This window comes from Morchella sextelata (assembly GCF_020137385.1).
Source record: "Morchella sextelata strain SCLS chromosome Unknown scls_25, whole genome shotgun sequence".
NCBI lineage: Eukaryota > Fungi > Ascomycota > Pezizomycetes > Pezizales > Morchellaceae > Morchella > Morchella sextelata.
Window position 1 is genome coordinate 707,804 of NW_025408640.1, and position 18,406 is coordinate 726,209.

General features: G+C 45.5%; 4 protein-coding genes across 4 annotated transcripts; 1 reads left to right on the forward strand and 3 right to left on the reverse strand.

Annotated features, from left to right (window-relative positions):
- Positions 1-5,170: 5,170 nt before the first annotated feature.
- Positions 5,171-6,121, reverse strand: H6S33_008141 (uncharacterized protein; the record flags this gene model as incomplete). Its single annotated transcript, XM_044839495.1, has 1 exon — positions 5,171-6,121. The coding sequence occupies one exon, from the start codon at positions 6,119-6,121 to the stop codon at positions 5,171-5,173; it is 951 nt and encodes a 316-aa protein (XP_044688332.1).
- Positions 6,122-6,989: 868 nt separating this feature from the next.
- H6S33_008142 (uncharacterized protein) lies at positions 6,990-8,296 on the reverse strand (the record flags this gene model as incomplete). The annotated part of the gene is made up of 2 exons (XM_044839496.1): positions 6,990-7,973; positions 8,036-8,296. 2 exons carry the CDS (start codon positions 8,294-8,296, stop codon positions 6,990-6,992), a joined length of 1,245 nt encoding a protein of 414 aa, XP_044688333.1.
- Positions 8,297-10,012: 1,716 nt separating this feature from the next.
- On the reverse strand, positions 10,013-11,483 carry H6S33_008143 (uncharacterized protein; the record flags this gene model as incomplete). Its single annotated transcript, XM_044839497.1, has 3 exons — positions 10,013-10,869; positions 10,929-10,994; positions 11,054-11,483. The coding sequence occupies 3 exons, from the start codon at positions 11,481-11,483 to the stop codon at positions 10,013-10,015; spliced, it is 1,353 nt and encodes a 450-aa protein (XP_044688334.1).
- A 6,759-nt stretch (positions 11,484-18,242) lies between these two features.
- Positions 18,243-18,406, forward strand: H6S33_008144 (uncharacterized protein; the record flags this gene model as incomplete). The annotated part of the gene is made up of 1 exon (XM_044839498.1): positions 18,243-18,406. A coding segment is annotated over one exon (164 nt), but the record flags the coding sequence as incomplete, so codon positions are not given.

Below are 18,406 nucleotides of genomic sequence, written 5' to 3' on the forward strand. Positions count from 1 at the left end.
GCTAGGAAGCACATTTCTAAGGCCACCAAAAACCGGATCTTGAAATCTCACTCACCTATCAAAAAGACCCATTCCAAGGTGAAAATCCCATCAAATCTCCAGTCCAGCCTACCCAGAGACCCATACTTCGCACCCTTTATACATACTCGCCCACTACACAAGGCACAGAACCGGTTGCCACCTTCTATTACAGATCTTGATGTCATTATACCACATCATATCTTTGACCTCTTCTTCTCTGACGACATCTTGCAGCGGATGACCTATAACACCAACCTTTATGCAGCAGAAAAAAGGAAAAAAAACCCGGGGCAGGAGGCCTCTATGCTAGCTGGGCACACATGGTTTCCAAGAACGATTGGAGAATTAAGATGCTGGTTTGGTATCATAATTTACATGGGTGTAACACAAGAATCATCAGTTTCTGACTATTGACGCAGAGAACATAATCGCCTATGGCCACGTCATGATTTCTGAGACTACATGAGTCAGATACGGTTTGAGAAGATCAAGCGATACTTTCATATTTCGGAGATTGACGCACCTAAAGTTGGAGAGGGTGGGAAAAGATTATGGCACGACAAAGTAGGCCCCCTACTGGAGAAACTGCATCAGTACTCTCAAGCATACCGGATCCTCAATCCAACGTAACAATTGATGAAGCAATGATGCGATTTCTTGGTCGCTCTATTGATACCTGCAAGATACCAGGAAAGCCTATTGAGATTGGCTACAAGTTTCATTGTTTAACTGACCACGGTTATGTGTGGGACTTCTGACCACATTCCGGGACGAAGTATGGTTAGATCCTTTATCACCTGAAGCGGTACAACCAGAAATCGATGGTCTTACCCCTACCAGTGCTATGTGTCTGTACCTCGCTAAGCAACTACTTTACACATCAATGTCATTTAATATATACACTGATAATTATTACACTACCCTCGATCTATTATCAAACCTATGTCAAATTGGAATAGGAGGCTGTGGTACTACAACGCGAGACCGTACAGGATATCCAGCTGAACTTAAAGTCCCGCCAAATTCAGAGAGGAAGGTAGAGTATCATTTTACAACTGGTGCAGTAAACCGTGGTGTTGCTACCTTACTCTGATTTGATAATACACCTGTTTCACTCATGACAACTATTCACACACTACGAGGCAGGCAGGCTAAAGTCAAGGCTGATAGGCGGAAACCGAGCAAATCTAATCCAATAGCAGTCCGAGATGTATTTAAAGAGGCGGCTAGGCTACTGCTTGATATTCCGGCATGTGTGAGTGACTACAATCACAATAAGGTGGGGGTTGATGTTGCAGATCAGTACCAGTGCTACTATTCAACCCAACTCATCACAAGAAGGAATTGGTTTCCTATCTTATTCTGGATCCTTGATACAGCTCTGATAAACGCCTTCATTATCTATCGGGATCTAAGGGTATACAAGGGGTTTCAACACAAAGACTTTCGGATGCATGTTGCCTGGGAATTGATTATGTCTGGACAGCGGCGAACCATCTCAAAACCCCAACCCAAACAACAACCCCAGGAGAGAACAGCCAACGAGATTGTAAACAGGACCACTGCACACATTGCTATATGTGTTCCAGCTCAGGATAGAAGGGTATGTCATTTGTGTAAAAAGATAGAAAAGGAACAGGGTGGGGTGCGAGAAAGCAGACTTTTGCCTAAGACTCAGTGGAAATGCGAAGCCTGTAATCTTCCCCTATGCCTTAATACCTCGAGAAATTGCTTCTATATACATCACCAATCTTTCTAGACCTCTCCTATATCTTTTCGATTTTATTTGGTTTTTATATAAAGAAATATATACATGTTCGTGGTGGTTGCCATGGGGGTGAAACACGCCCGAATCCGACTACGAGCCATGGGATAGCCGGAAAGGAACGTGTACTCAATATGTTAGATCTATGACCCATCAAGCGACTCACTCACTGCCTCCTGTCATGACCTTCGAGATTTCCTTTACAACGAGATTAATTGCTAATATTTCCAGCTAATCACTAATTCTCACTCGGCCAGCGCTCTTGTTACACGAACTATCGACCTAGTGTAAATGTGGAAGATTAAAAACGCACCTATGTGCAACAAGTACCGGATCATTAGAAAGGGTCCAAAGCATAGTTATTAACCAGGTCGTGAGTTCGACTGTACTCAAATAGGGAAATCCCAAAGTGGAAGGTCATGGTCGGAGAGCTGGGCAGATACCGTGATCGCTCCGAGTCACAGCTACATAATAATTTTGAAAAAGATGAACTGGACCCATATTTTGTGAATGAAGAGGGAAGTAAGCGGGAAAGAGTGAAAAAACTAAAAAGACGATTTGCCATCAGATTACGGCCCTCTTTCAACATGAAGCCACATATTTATTGAGAAACCTAGGTGATCACTCCCGCGAACTTCACGGGCTGTCTGTTAGGCTGTCTTCAGCTTTCGGACCCCTGGCTCTTCCGGGTAAGCGCAAATCATTGGCGTGAACAGTAGGTAGGATTAGAGTCGATTAGTGACAAGTAGATGACCTGACATGGTTAGTCATCCCCGAGGCGATATCTTGTGGAAACATACCTTTAATGATCCACACGATTTATTCGGGCGGTGAGCTTAGGTAGAGGAGTCGTTCATTCACTTCCCCGCGCGCAATGGCCTACCCAGAATATGGCAAGAAAGGCGAGCCAATTAAATCTATATCTGCATATCGCCGATCCCGAGGGTAGAGAGCGATCTCATACCGCAGCGGGATGTGCACTTCTTTATGGGGAGACACCCCGCATCATTAACCTCCACAGTATAATATACAGTCGCACCCCGCTATGCCGGATTGCTAACATTCAGACAATTTAATACGAGATAGCAGATATTTCATTGATTTTGCAGTAAGAAAACCAAAATCCCAGAGAATTGGAATCTGGGGTATTGAGTTCCGGAATATCGAGTTGCCAGTACTGTATAATAATTGAAAACGTACATACGTCTTTGACGCACCGGCATCAGAAACCGCACTTTCATGCAGTCTTGTGCAGACTCAGCCCTCGACACAAACGCCAAGAAAGCTGCATGCATAATGTTCGGTTGCCAAGAGCCAGTACCGACCTCAATCAGAGGAATTCGAAATATCATATCGTATGTCAGTCTTTGAGCGCGCTCCGTAAGGTATATGCGGTGATGGATGCGCAGGGGATAGCGCGCGGGGTCATAGGAAATTTAAAAAAAGGTAGTTATTGCGGAGGTTATATTCGTCTATTCACAGTGCCAGAATTCGGGAACCAATATATATGCCCTTCAAAGTGTCACAATTGTCTAGCTAGCCTTTTTTTTTTTTTTTTTTTTTTTTAAATCTTGGTTTCATTGACTTCTGGGTACAAGAATGTCACATACAGCTAACATTATAACGTTAACAAAACCCTAATTATCCATCTAGGCATTAAACGTATTTATATAGTGTTCCAAATGAAAAGTAGACTCGCAGGTATCAAGCGGTGCGGGGTGCAGTACTCATGATACTTAGTAGACTCAGCCGAGTTATTATTTAACGAGAGCCAGGGTTAGGGTTCCGTTACTGTCATTGATCCATGTGGTAGTTATGTACCAAAGCGGGCGTTTTAATTTATATGTCAAAAAAATAGACATTTATTATGAATATTGGTAATCCTTTGGGAAAACTGAAAACCTAAATACTAGTATATTGGAATATTGTTATCGAACCTGGACTAGCTTAGAGCAACCAGGACTATATACATCATATTTATATTTAAGGTTGATTTGAAAACCGTGTAGATTTTAACTTGAACTTTAACAGGCTTACTTGAGCTTTATGAAAAACTATGCCGAGTATAACTGGGCTTTTCCATTCTTTACATTAAACACTACCCTGTTAATCATATTCAACTGTAGTGTAACGAGCAATTGCAAAGTGAGAGTTGACTTCGTGTCTTAGCCCTTTTCCCGAGAAAGCGACAATTGCCCAAGCTCGACCCAAAATGGAAAGGACCTACCATATTTACGAGAGAGTCATGAGAAGGGGGGGTTTCGTTTACGACGGAACACCAACAATTACTATATCTAGCATATTTTGAAATATTTGCTGCAGGTTTTGGAGTGACCGTGACACCTGTTGTTGCTTTGCAATTGCTCGTATAGTAAGGAGTTTAGCCTGAACTTGATATCGTTGAAACTAAAAATGCCAAATTTACTTGTTTGTACTAAACCGTACAAGGCTCATATATATGATTAACTCACGCAAATGTCGGATTTCTATTAAACGTTCCTATACGAATTTAGTCTCTGGATAGTGAGGTGGGCTATTAATTCTGGGAACCTCTCGCCCATTACTGGCTTTAGATTCGTCACGATGTGCTGTAATTTTCTAATCCTATCCCTATATCGGACTCTTAAATCTTAGATAGATGGGTGTGAAAGGTTCGATAAGATCAGAGTTAATCGCAGACTATCACTCGAGATACTGGTCGAGTGAGAGTTCATGATCGAAAATGGACTTAGAATACCTATAATCTCATTCTCTATGGTCACGGTTCGTTTTAATTTCGCTCCAGGTCTGTGGGTCGATGTGCTCACTCGGTTCTGTGATTTAACGAACTGCTCTACTCTTGCGTGTTTTCCTGGTTACCTCCGGTAGTGAGTGCTCGTCACCTGGAAAGCACGATTTCGGTGCTAGTTTCTTCCTACGTAGAGCATAATATATACTGGGTGCTAAATTCTTAATCGCTCGTGTAACGTGGAATTAAGTGTACGGGTACGGAACCCCCTACCACGATCGCGAGCAGCACGTGTAGGCCGGGGGTGCACTGAGTTAGAAGTGCTAAACCCCGTCTGGCAAGGCTTATGCGTGCGACGAATATGCGCAATGAAGAATCTTACGTTGGGTGTTGATAGGATCTCTCTTCTTTTTATATCGAGTTTGGCATAGCTTTTCTCAACACAGTAGTCTTGATTTTGTTACGGGTGGTGGTACCACGGAGAGCAGAGACACAACTTTATTTAACCTCTTAATTTATTTAATAATGATCACTTAGTTTCAGTAAGACATTGGCCCGTCGTACCCTTGATCTACCTAACAGTCTCCCCCATAATCCCATTGAACTAAGTGATCTCCCCCTCGTTTCCTTTCCTGTGTTGAAATTCTTCCAACTCCTCAGACAGACGCATCATGCCCGCGGGCAACCTTTCCGGAACCAGTGTTCACCTCCCCCTTAACCTTCTTGAACATCCGTTTCCCGAAATCCTTAACACGGCCCATGCTACTCTGGCCTCCCTCCTCATGATGGTCAGTATCGGTGGCAGCTACGCCCGCATTCTTGTTCTCGTCACAGTGATCGTGAGTAGCAGCGTTCGAGGAGGTTGACTTAACACGATCAGAATGATGGCGTTTGAATTGCTGAGCGCCAATCGTGCTGTTGTTTGTCTGATTGGCTTGTTTTATGCCGACCTCCGAGGTTACACCGACACTGCGGCTTCTGTTCTGAGGCAACTGTGCGTTGTTAGGATGCCTCAAGCGTTGCGTGAGCTGCTGGTATCTATTTTGCCGGAAATTTCCACGCCTTTCGGTACCAGAACCTTCCACACTATCGTTGTTTGACTCGAAGGAGATTTCGTTGCGATGGGATTGGTAAGCTGAAGAGCGGGTATCGCATTCGGCGCCGATTTCAGTGTTCATAGAATCATTTTGATATTCCATGGAGGACTGACTATCTCCTAGTTTCCTCGACTTGGGAACATGACGAAGAGGACGGGTGTTGGCAATGCTGGTAGGTGTAAGAGGGGGAAAGCGGTGCAAGCTCGGAGGCCTTGAAGACAGGAGGGGGTTTTGTTGAGTCGGGAAGTTAGATGCAGGTCCGTCGACCAGTGGGAAAGGGGTTCTTGACTCTGAAACCTGGATGTTGGAAACTTTGGTAATTGCATTTCCCTGTACAGACTCTTTTGCGACGTCTTTGAACTCGTTCTCGTAATCCCTGTCGGAATCGCTAGCAGAAGTGGCACCACAAAGTGCCGTCATCGAGTCGGTCAAGACGAACTCATACGGGTCTTCGGCGAGGGCCGCAGCATATTCGGCAACAGTATTGAAATTGGCTGATGAGGACGACATTTTAATCCTAAATGTTTTTATAAAAGGGAGTGAGGTGGTTGACCTGTGGAGGTAGTGGGCCTTCTCCGTAGCATAAAGTTAGGTTGTTGACGTTTGGAGGTTGCGGATTTTCTTTGTTTTGGTTAGGATAGAGAGTGCCGGTGGAGTTAATGAGTAACGGGGGAATTGGAAGGAACTTTGTGATTTATGTTATTTTCTTCATATACACCAACACTAGACTGATGTCACGTGTTTTGGCAGTTTCAAATTAAGCACCTCGTCCATCAATATTGACTTTCATTGCTAGAGCGAGCATGAGGCCAATACTAGTATAAGAAGAATACAACTACAAACGCCCCACAAGGATAAGAAATAGTACTCTCAGGACGGCCATCTCTGCTTGTTTGAGATCAGGAGCTACCACCTATACCATAATCTATGGGACGTTGTTATTTCCTTTCATGTATATACATTATTCCACTACCCGGATAGAAATACTTCCCTCTGTTTTTACCATGGTATGAATTCTTTTCTATCTATGCTTCTTTAACGAAATCGATAATGCTACTCATAAAGAAGGTGTGTTGTACTAACTGATTTTTTCTGAAGCTCAAATTAGAATATTGCATAAAGAACGTCACAGATCTCGAACAGATTATAAACACATATCAGGATAAGAATCATATCAATATTAGGGGCAGTTTTAGATCACACTACTAAACACGAAGTCATTAAAGGATATGGTTGGCATTTGTTATTGTTTCAAACCAGTACTAATCTCATTAAGCTAGGGATATAGTGCTCCGATCACAAGACCATTTTCATCCAAGCGCATTAAATTTAAACGCCAGCACCGATTCCTTCCGTGGAGAATCGCTCAGAGGACAACCTAGGAGTCTCCGAAGCACTCATCCCACCCGGAAGACCTCCTCGCGATCTTCTCGTGCTTCCTGACAGCTTCTTCCCAGCGCTCATCTTTCTCCGCCTGGCGAGTGGCAGTCTTTTCGGCATCCGTAAGGTTGTCGTACGACCTCTTCCATCCTCTGGCAAACTCATCACTCCCGGCCTCCACATGCTCCTTCACCTTCCTGTAGACCCTGCTCCCGATGTCAACCAACCTCTCGATAGAGCGATGTCTCGCGTGTCTACTCTTTTCACGAGTCTGACTTGGGCCAGCAGGTGGGTACGCGAGCCACTGGTCGAGGTCGACGTGGTAATACATAGTGGCATTGTCCTTTGTGTATTGTCCGGCCGCATAGACCTCTTTGATCGATCTTCCGGTCCCAGCGATCTGAGCACGTACATCATACATGGTTTGGGTAACCGGAATGTAGACAGCGCGGGGCTCGTCGCGATTGGCGGATTCTGATCTTCTGTGAGATCTTTCGCCACGATCGTACGGAGCCTTAGTCTCGTGAGAAGGTTCGGCAACCCTGTGAGAGTAATGGCGCCTCGATGAACTCGCAGCAGCCTCTTCGCCGTGATAGTGCGAAGTATCAGTCGTTCCGGGATGGTCATGGACCGTGTGAGAGCGGTGGCGCCTCGATGAACTATCGATATCCTCTTGATCGTAATGGTGGTGGTGATGCCTTGCAGGACTAGCCATAACCTCTTCGGAGTCGTGGTGACGGTGACGGTGTCTCTGCTGGACATTCCTTGGGATATCTCCCATACTCACACTGCGTTTATGCCTCAGAGTATGGGGACCTCTGTCATATCTAGGTTGGCGGTACTCCTGATAGCGGGGCCTCTCAGTAGGGACCTCAGCACCGTGCCTCTGTTCACGTCTCACCACCGGATCTCCGCCTGTGCTATGACGATCATGGTGCCGGGAGTGTTCCCAATTCTTGGAGCGTGTATGGTGCTTTATATCCTGCTATTTCATTAACATGTGTGCCCAATAGAGCTCACCTCAAAGTTAGGAGGGGGACAAACCTCGTCGACGTTGTGATGTATGGAATTATGCCTCCTATGGTCTTTCCGGTGGTGATGGCCGTCCGTTTCCTCGACCCTGTAGCGTCCTGGAGACTGTTCACGCCCGCTCCTTCCGCGGTGAACCTCCTTTTCCTTGTTGGACGAGTTTAATGGCTCATGTTGGTATTCAACGTTCCCGTAGTCGTCATAAAGCCGAAGCCCTTTGAAGTCGACCGAAAGTCCCTTGCGGGAACGTCCACGGGGGCGATTGGAGTCCGACATTTATTCAGGATAATAATTTGGGGAGGGAGTCGGTTTTATTGGGCAGGCACGAAGTAAAAAAAAAAGAAAAAAAAAGAAAAAGGAAGAAAATCAGGCGTGTACGAATATTCTCCCTAGAAAGCAGCAGTTTTTGGCACTGGGCTTGGCGGTGCTGAATCAAGTAAGCAATAACTCTCAGACACTGCTCAGGAACCATCGTCCCGTGGATCGAAGATTTTCTTTCGCAGATCTGAAGTATTGAGCTCCGTCCCGGAGGATTCTAGGTGCAGAGATCCTGATAAAATACAGGTTATAGCTCAGGCTTTATGGAGTATTTTACGGTGCATAGCAGTGAACGAATATCTCCGATTCTCATACATTTTGCAATCATCCTAATGAATGTAAACAAAGTGTATTGTTTTGAAAAAGGAGTTGCTGAGTGTATTCAAGTGGAATAAAAAAGTCCAAAAGGCCTCGAAAACCTACCATTATATAGATAAGTAGTGGTTGGCCCTGTGTTGCCACCGCAAAATGTAGTAATCGATCACCACATGTAGGTGCCGAGTGAGGCTGAGAGTTGGGTAACTGGCATATAGATTTGGTTACGATTATATGTAGGGCTAGGTATAACAGTGCTGTGACCGGTAATTTTGATACTGATGGGTCCAGTGCCTTAGAAGAGGATTTACCCTTCATTTATAGCTTTCTCTGCGGAAAGTGACAACCCCTGCTTCTAGGCTTTATGCTGCGAGTATGCTTGTTAGACTCCACACACTCAATTTATCTAGTAGCGTCAGGTCTTCCTTCTTTCCTTTGTGAGGTTCACTCTCTCCGTTAATTGTTTCACCAAGCAACCAGCCGCATCACTTTAGGAAGTTCTGGGGCGTCGGAATATGGATATTGGCGTTTTTCCTTGCATCATTTCTTCCTTTCTTCTCCCTTTTTTTCCTTGAAACTATTTCTCGCCCTAGCGTTTTATGGTGTACAAGATTTTTCTGTTCATCAATGAACAACGAACATTGCCAACCCACGGAATTTCGTTTCTTTAATCCTAATTACGTCTGAGCCTACCTCTGGATTGAACCCCGAACCTTCAAGTACCGCACGTGTGGGCAAGCAGCCTATACCACTACACTACTCCCCTTTATCTTCCAATTAATGACGCTGTTATTTGACCTGGTAATTAATTTTGACATGCCACACCCGTATCCCACACACGGGCAAATGCTTTTAACGCGACAAACAGCAAGAGGAGGTGAGCGTACTTTGATGTTGGAGAAGAAAATTGCAAATCCATCCAAGGCGGTCTCCACACAGCGATACCTGTCTTCTCTCGCCAAGATTACAGACTGAAATTAATGCGTACGTTGAATTTTCTGACTTTTTTCTTTTCTGCTTCTTTTCTATCCTTTTTTTTTACCGAGAACCCTCGCAACGGAAAAACACACCCCACCCAACGGTGCAATCCTCTTTCCAACCCAAATAAGTGTGAGGACACGAAGACAAATTACAAAAACGAAGACTAATTCTATAATTATTTAATTTCACGTCAGGTTTGGAAAGAGCACATTAGTCAATGTTTATTATTTACTAACTCGTTTTTCTTAATACGACTATCTACTTCGATCTACAACAATTTAACTAAAACAGTTAGTTTCCTCCCAACTCGAACCCAGAGCAGACAGAGACCATTATTCCGCTGAGACCTAGCCTGGAGATGACCTAACTATCTCCAAATCACTCGTCCCATCTCGACGACCTTCTAGCACTCTGCTCATGTTTCCGGGCAGCCTCCGCATGACGCCGTTCCTTTTTCTCGCGCGCCTCGGCAACCTTCTCGAGACCGGTCCTGTTGCCCTTGGGCTCCTTGAACTTCTTCGCGATTTTGTCACCGAAAGCCTTGAACTTCCCGAACGCGCCCTGATAAGCGGGCTGCTCCAGGGTTACCACGCCGCCGAGCCCTTCAGTAGGCTGAGCGGGCCATTCGCAGGTCGCAGCCTCATAGTAGATAGGAACGCTGTTCCTATCCTTGAAGGTCGTCCCCTCGTCGGGGTCCTCACGCTCAAATTGTTGAGACGCGTCGGCAGGGACGACTTCGTTCCGAGTACGACGATGGCGGGAGGAGAGAGGGGCACTGTTCCTGTTATCGGTGTCGAGACCACGGTACCTAGCAGGCTCGGGGTATTCGCCCATTGTCCGGCTACGGTGGTGTCTTAGGTGCTGGGGCCTGCTCCCGGTGATGTTTCCTTGTCCGATATCCTGATTGCTCGAGGAGGTGGACGGCCTTCCGAGATCCTTCGAGTACTTATTATGTCTGATATCATGGCTTTTATGCCTTCCGTGGTGGCCTTTTCGTCTTTCATCCTCACCAACTGGGTGTCCATCCGCCCAGACCGATTGTGCACGTTGGCGCTCGAGGCGTGCCCAGGAGGTCTCGGTTACGGCCTGGAACATAGGATATTGGGAATTGTTCCTATTCCCCTCGCTGTGCTGACGATGTTCACGGTGACCATTAGCGCCATGTGTGGTACCTTGGCCGGGATCCAAGTTCTGTGAACCTTTGGTCGCATCATTAGACCCGACAACAGAAGCTACTGAAATAGAAGTAGAGTTAGTATTAGCCGAGTTCGAATGGATTAGGAAAGGTTCCAACCAGTAGCGCCAGCGTCCACCTTCTGTGAGCTCGTTTCCAGAATAGGAAACAGGAAAGCAGAAGTAACTAAACCAGATGGAGGGTTAGAATTATACGAGCTAGGACAGAACGAAAATGTAACTCACCATGATCACCACCGGAAGGGCGGGGAGCTTCCTCTTCACTATTCTCGGAGGACGGAGAACTTATTGAAGAATCATCCGAGGTCTCTGCAGCGATGGAAACAGGAGGATCAAGGTCTTGGAATCGGAGAACGGCCATGACACGCTCTGCCTCCTCAGCCAGATCTTCCCAATATTCAATCGGCTTCGGCGGCGGAGAGGTTGACCGAGGGGCACGTTCCCTCGCCTTGCGATAGGCTCCATAAGGATTGATATTGATCTCTTCGTTCTCACTGTCACTGTCGCCGTAGCTGTGCAGCTCCGTGACGAATTCGGAGACGGTCAGAGGCGCTCGGAGCTGCCTGATGAAGTCGGAGATTATTGGATCGCCCCGCTCCATCTTTCCGGCGGCCTCTACAGCGTTGTGTAAACGAGAATTTGAGTTGGAGGACATTGTGGTACAAAATACTGTTATACAGGGGTAGGTAGTTCGTACTTTTGCGAAGTCGATTTTCTCAAGATCTTATATTGACAGGAGAGTAGGCGGGTGAGAGTTGGTGGGTGAGAGTGACAACTTATGTGTCGAAAGACTCTGCGCTCTGCGCTACGGACATGTCTGAGCACACATTGACGAAACCACAAAACTACGTCATCATGAGCGATACCAAAAAGAAAATTTGCGCCCGTGAAAATCTCAGTGGTGGTATGTGAGAAATATATTTTATTGCTTTCGGTATTATTTTATTTTATATTGTCTAAGGGAAAATCACAGCTGTTATTATGAGTTCGAGAAAAAATGTCGATCTCGCGCCTGCAATTCGGTTTACTGGCGGAAAAATAAAATATAGTGATTTTATCAGCCCATGAGAACTACAATGTTTACCGAGGGTGAGAGGTTTCGTGAGCTCATTTTTTTCTTTTTTTTCGCTCTGGTTTCGCCCGATCGGGAGACAAATTATCCTCTCCGGGGGTATATGAAGCCGAGCATTACCGCCAAAACCTAAATATAGCCTAGATATAAGGACCTATTACAAAAGGCAGTATGAGGAAGTTAAATATGCCAAGGTAGTTTTAATCATTGTGTAATTGAGTCTACAACTTCTTTTTATAAATACCTGAACGTATTCAAATTTTCTATCTATAGGCGGGGATGAGCGCTCTCGTCTGATCGGGATCATTGTCAGGCATATATTTCAAACGACATACGAAGAGAAAACTAGATTGACAGTGAAACAGCATACATGAGAAGAAAACATTTTCTTTAAAATGTACGCAAATATATACCAAATTCATTCTACTGCGTTCTGCCGAGACACCACACAAGTGTAGATTCAGCCTTGATTGATTTTTAAATGAGGAGTCCGAAAGGTTGAATAGCGCCGGGAAGGACGAATAGAAAGTGGATCTCGTACAAAAACTCATGCGCACCATCATAGATGCAAACCTTTTCGTTGAATAAGAGCTCTGCGCCAAGCCTGAGTGATCATCCATGAAGCGGGTGACCATCCATGACGCGAGTGACCATCCATGAAGCGCGTAACCATTTATGGCGTACACTTATGTAAGTGCAAAAGCTGTTCCCGCTACCACTATTTGGTTTGCAACCAACAGTGTCGCGCGCAGCTAATTACAACGAGTCACCTGACCTGCCTTCTTGAAGTAGACTCTCTAAGCGAACTTTCTCGTAACCCCCGCTGCAATGTTTGGCACCGAACCTAGCGCCAACTGTCCCAGAGCAACACATGATCAGAAATCGACGTTCTCAACGCTGTAGCCGACCACACAGCAAAATGTTTCGATCACAAACGTTTCAGCGCGCATGTGGGACGGATTAATACACCGCCGAAAAATATCTTCCTCAATTTATCCGCCTGCCGGAACCATAAAGCTGAACTGTTTCTCTTTCGCCGGAGGTGTTATTCGCTTAGCTAGATACGATGCGACTGCTCGGAACGTTGCGAAACATGCCAGGGTTGCGTACGCCTTCGCGGGAGAGGGGGAGAAGTACCGATAATAGTTCCGTATACTGAATCGACATTTTTCTTTCGCCGAAAAGAACAAGACGAGTGATGAGCCACAAGGACAAAGACGGAAAGAAAAAAAAGGGATTGGCAGGCCTTTTCCTTACGGTTACCTTCTGTTTCTTTTATTTCTCTTTTTGAAGGAGGGGGTGGAGAATGATGGGAGTCGTTCTTTCTTTGGTCCAAACACAGATAGCGAAGATTAATGAAGACTACGGGAGAGGTTTATCTGCACTAGAATATTCTCAGATAGTTAAAGAAATAGGAACCTTCGTGAACATCCGTTCAACACAGGGACCCTTTGGGCCTAAATATATTCTGTTGTTTTCCAACGCACGTGTCATCACACATCACAATGCGCCTTTTCTGACGCACATTATTCCGACCATATGCATGCAAGGAACGCCATGTAAAAGACGAAGGATTTTGGCTGCGAGTCGACAAGCTTGGACGATTCTCTTCCGCACACTCTGTTGGCTTTCACAGCAATTATAACTAATACAACATGTTTTACCGGAATACAGAACAGACTAAGTTCCCCTGCGCGTCTCACCATTTCTGTATCTTCCCAAAGACGCTATCGACCCCTAGCTAATAAAAACCAGGCACTTATCCGCATCTACATCTATATAAGAGCCTACAGCCGTGTCTCAAGGGGGTTGAATTGCTGGTCCGATCTAGATTAAGAAGGCCTACTATACTGAATTCGTCTCGATCTGGCATTCTTTCGGCAGAGCCTTTAACATTTGGATCGGCCACCTGCCCTGCCCCCGCCGTAATTAAAGTATGCCCACCTGCCAACCCTAGTGGGTGGTCTGGACTAGTGTTTATCAGATTTGACCGATGGTGGCAGGGGCGCCAATGGGCCGTGGCCCAAACCGTGAAGCCCGGGCTCACTTCGGGCTATCTGGGCCGGGCCTTCTGGTAGATAATATGGGCCGGGCCGGGCCTCATGGGAATCAAAGCCCGGGCTATTGGGCCCTCTTTGGGCCCATGAAGAATGGATATTTCCAGGGTGAATGTTGAAAATCATGTCATATTCTTCATACCCTGACCTCCATATCTAGGTGTTCCCAGTCATGAACAGGGCATATATTAGATTGGGCCCTTCAGGCCCTGAGACCGGGCATGCCCGGGCTTATGAACTTGGGCCAGACCTGGGGCAACAACATCGGGCTTTGGGCCGGACATGGGGGTATTTCAAGCCCGGGCCGGCCCATTGGAGACCCTGGATGGTGGGATCTATTAATTAACGGTTGGCTGGCACAGGGTGCACTGCCTGTATACCTTCTGAACTCAGCAAGCTCGAGCTCTGGATTTAGCGGTGATGTAGGAACAATTCAGCTCGGCGGTAATCTGATATCCTCGCAGGTTCTTTGCTCCGTTTCTACTGTTGGGCAATACAGGTCAGCTCACGATGTGGTTGTCCTGGCCTGGTGCTCGGGCCTTTCCACTAACCGCTGCGCGCGAAACAGATCTCGTGGTGTGTGACTTGAAACACCCCAGCAGATTTCATAATTTGACCACTCCAACCATAGACGGTTGGCATACGGGAGAGTTCTCTCTTGCGTCGTCCGGGGATTTATTGTTTAAATTGGCCGCCTAATCAGTGAGCACATCTCATAGGAAAATATCGATTATTAGCTGCTATGCTAACTGTCAGCCTTGCTCGTTGGTCGGTCGCGCGTGCCATTGTCAAAGTTTACGGATGAGAGGGGTTGACAGCGGGGCGCGCCAGAGCACATACCACAAAGCTTGTGACAACCACTGTCCAAAAAGAAGCGCGTTATCTAACTACGATGGGACTCTGGAAATTCAAGTACCGAATTAATTCATCCTTTTAAAAGAACTACGTACTGATACTGTTATCGAATCGTGATGAATGAGAATAAAATTAGGCGTATTACAAGTAAGTCAAAAAAAAGAAAGAGAATAGGCCGTAGCCCTTCTAACATAGAAACAAGACAACGTATCTAAGCACAGCAAGACAAGCCACGAACCATGAGCAGCCAAACCGCCAACGTTCAACAGATACCGTATCTTGCTCTATAAGGGGTTCATGCAATACGAGAAGTGTTCTGACCCATTCACCCGTCGCTCCCCATCCACTGATATCGATATATAGGTCGACCCAATTGACTGACATCATCGGATGGCGTGACCTATTCATTCATGGGCACCAACAACTAAGCGGTATACCAATCATTGAACATTGACTAGATGGGTAACCTATTCATTCAACACGAAATGCAGAAATATCAAGGTACCCATCATTGGACCCATCAATTAAGAAGATTTTCTGCTTTGAATTAAATGATTTAGAGCACCGCAATGCCTGGCGTAATAGGGACACCATATAGACGAACAAATTGATATATGGGGATATTCGAGAATGATTATATACTACTTCATCTTCCTAGAATACCTGATCGTGCAAAGCTGTTAATTAATGGTCGGGTATCGTTGCAACTGAAATTTCAGACCTTCAATTAACGACCGAGTACTACTCTAGTGCGTTACTCAAAAGGTCGGAGTTCAGCGTGGGGATTTGGTTGCAATGACCCCGGAACCTTTAACGGGTCGCCATATGGTCAGGTATTTTATGCGACATCCGTCAATAGGCTACCCATCTATATGTCACTGCCTTTCTGTGAATAGGGCAGGCCATATGATGATATCGTCCCGGCGGGTACCATCCTCAATTGGGTCAGAACAACAACAGATCCAACACCTAATTCCATTCGTGTGGTCTTACAACTGTGCTAGACCTCATACGTTTGTGCTAGCTCTTGGGCTGGTGAGAGCTTTCCCTGTGGCAGCGGTTACAAAGTGGGGAGGACTTCAAGAGCAGTATTGAATAGACCATCGTGTCGAGGGTAGTATGTACCGAAAGAGTGGGTGATTCGCCCCGATGAAACACTGTAATGGAATTGAGTTTTCGTTGGAATCTGTGCTGTAACTTACCGGAAGCCATCCACTATATAGAGAGCAAGGAGAAAGATCGACATGAATCGTGTTAGCTTCTCCATTGTCCTCTGGTATTCCCTTTATGATCGATTGCAACACATAACGTTTTACTCTGCCAGCACTCATTTAACACCACTTCAACGATGCCTATAAGCGTTTCTGCAGCTTTAAATTCCCGCGGAATTATATCGGGAGGACCCCCGAATATTTAATATCACTTGTGAATGCCGGTGCTTGGATCAGTCTATCGACTAGAACTGGGGGATGGCTAGTATTAGTTGACGGACCAGAGGACTTTCTCCCTTCGTCGATCAGGCTTACTGATGGGGATAAATTACCAGATATTGTACCACCGGGACCTCGGTAGGTGTCATGGCCTGGGTTATATTGGCCCTACCTTTTTATTCATTTTACAAATAGGACTCAGATAGCGTTGACCCATAGAGTAGACAAATAGAAAATACATTTAACGTGCACTATTTGCGGTAATAAAAGGGACTGAGAGTGCTCTCTACGCCTTGCCAGCAAGACTTCTGATGGTTTGAATAGTTCTCTACTACGTACCGTGACGTTTTATTTGATACACTGTAAGAATGAGTAGAACTCATACGGTGCACAGTGGATTTGGTTGCGTGTGGAACAGGAGACAACCTCTGTGATAGCGGGTGATAAACCATGAAGCGAGTGATATTTCATGAAACGAGTGATTCTTCATGAAACGGGTGATAGTCCATGAGGCGCTATAAGCGAGTGACCAACTATGACTGCAATTATCCTAGCCACCGTCTTTTCTTTTGCTTTCCCAGGACCTTTATATGTTCAACATAGATACATAGATAGAACTCGTACCAATAAGTAGATGCTTCGGGCCGTTTTTCATGTTATGTAGATCTCCTACCCACTCCCGCTTAGATCAAATCATTAATATCCTGCGTTCAAATTACTGCTATTTTAGCAAAGGGTTTCCACCTCACCTGGAATAACCTGAGAAATCGAACTTATCATTCCTCTGAAGGTATATTATATATCCAACCTCTATTATCTCCTCCGGTCATACCTCCAGTCAACCAATTAGAATGTAAGTTGATAGGGAGGGCTCGAGTGGAAATCGAGTGATTGCCTATGACACAAATATGCACCAAACCTTTCGCGCAAGGACAAAATGATAGATGCGAAGATTGCGGATAGATAACCTGAGCTATTCTATAGTTTTATACCATATTGCAATATCCAAACCCAACTGCCGAGTTTCCAACTGTCGAGTTTCCACCCGCCGACAATGTCTACCCGGGCCGATCAATCGAGCGGGCAAGTACGGTGGTGGACCTAGTGTAGAGCAACGCTATTTTTTGACCGATCAAAATTACGAATTCAATATTACTTAAGTAATCTATAATCGGAGAGCTCCTGCTTTCATCTGCAATTTTATTAATCCATAGATATGGGGAATGTAGTCGAGTGATATGACATGATGTAGCTTTGAACCGATCTTAGGCCCAAGAGCGTGTAAGACGGCTAGTTTACCTATTGGGCTCTCTCTACGTCTCTAATAGCACCAATAGAGGATAGAGGTATCATCTCTAATGTACGTTTTATCTGTTGAGAAAGGGAGTCGCTAGAGAAAGGTAAATAGAGGGATGCGGTTTTAGAATAGTGCATATATATGGTGTTTTGTCCTTAAACCTTATCTGAAAGAAGAATTAATCTTTAATAGTTGAGGACACAATTGTTTGCAACAAGACAAAAATAGCTGTACAGTCTGACTCTGATTCTCTCTTCCAGATGCGGTTGGCAATTTTCGACCCGTTGCCGGCAACTATTTGCAAGTGAGAATAGCATTTGATTCCTTGTTGTGAAAACATCTAGGGAGAATGACTTGGCCGTTTATGTAATCTTTCTGAGTTTAGGAACTAGAATGTGATAGATAGATATTAGGACTAGGTAGATATTAGAAAGGAGCGGCGCATAATGGATGCGTCCGCTACTCTGGCGATGATCACCGGTGATAAAGAGGTTATGCCGTATGATGGTATTCACGTATTCATTTTTTGTACCTGGGGTGAATGGTGGTGTTAGAAAACTCCGTAGGGAGTAGGATCGATGTTGCTATTATGAAGAAGGATGAAAGCCTATCGACTTATACATACAAACGTGACACGTCCAGCTAACCTAGACTGTGTATACCGTTACTAGGACCACATTATAATTGGCGTATAGATCTATAGACCTACCGGGCTATGAAAGGTGGACTAGGACTTCTCTCCAAGGGCCTGTCTTCCTCCGCCACGAGCTAGAGATTGCGGAAACGGTTCACGTTGTCCTTCAACTGTCTTTACCCATACCCCTACCAGGCGACTGTAATGGCGGATCAGGTTACCGTTGGAAGTAG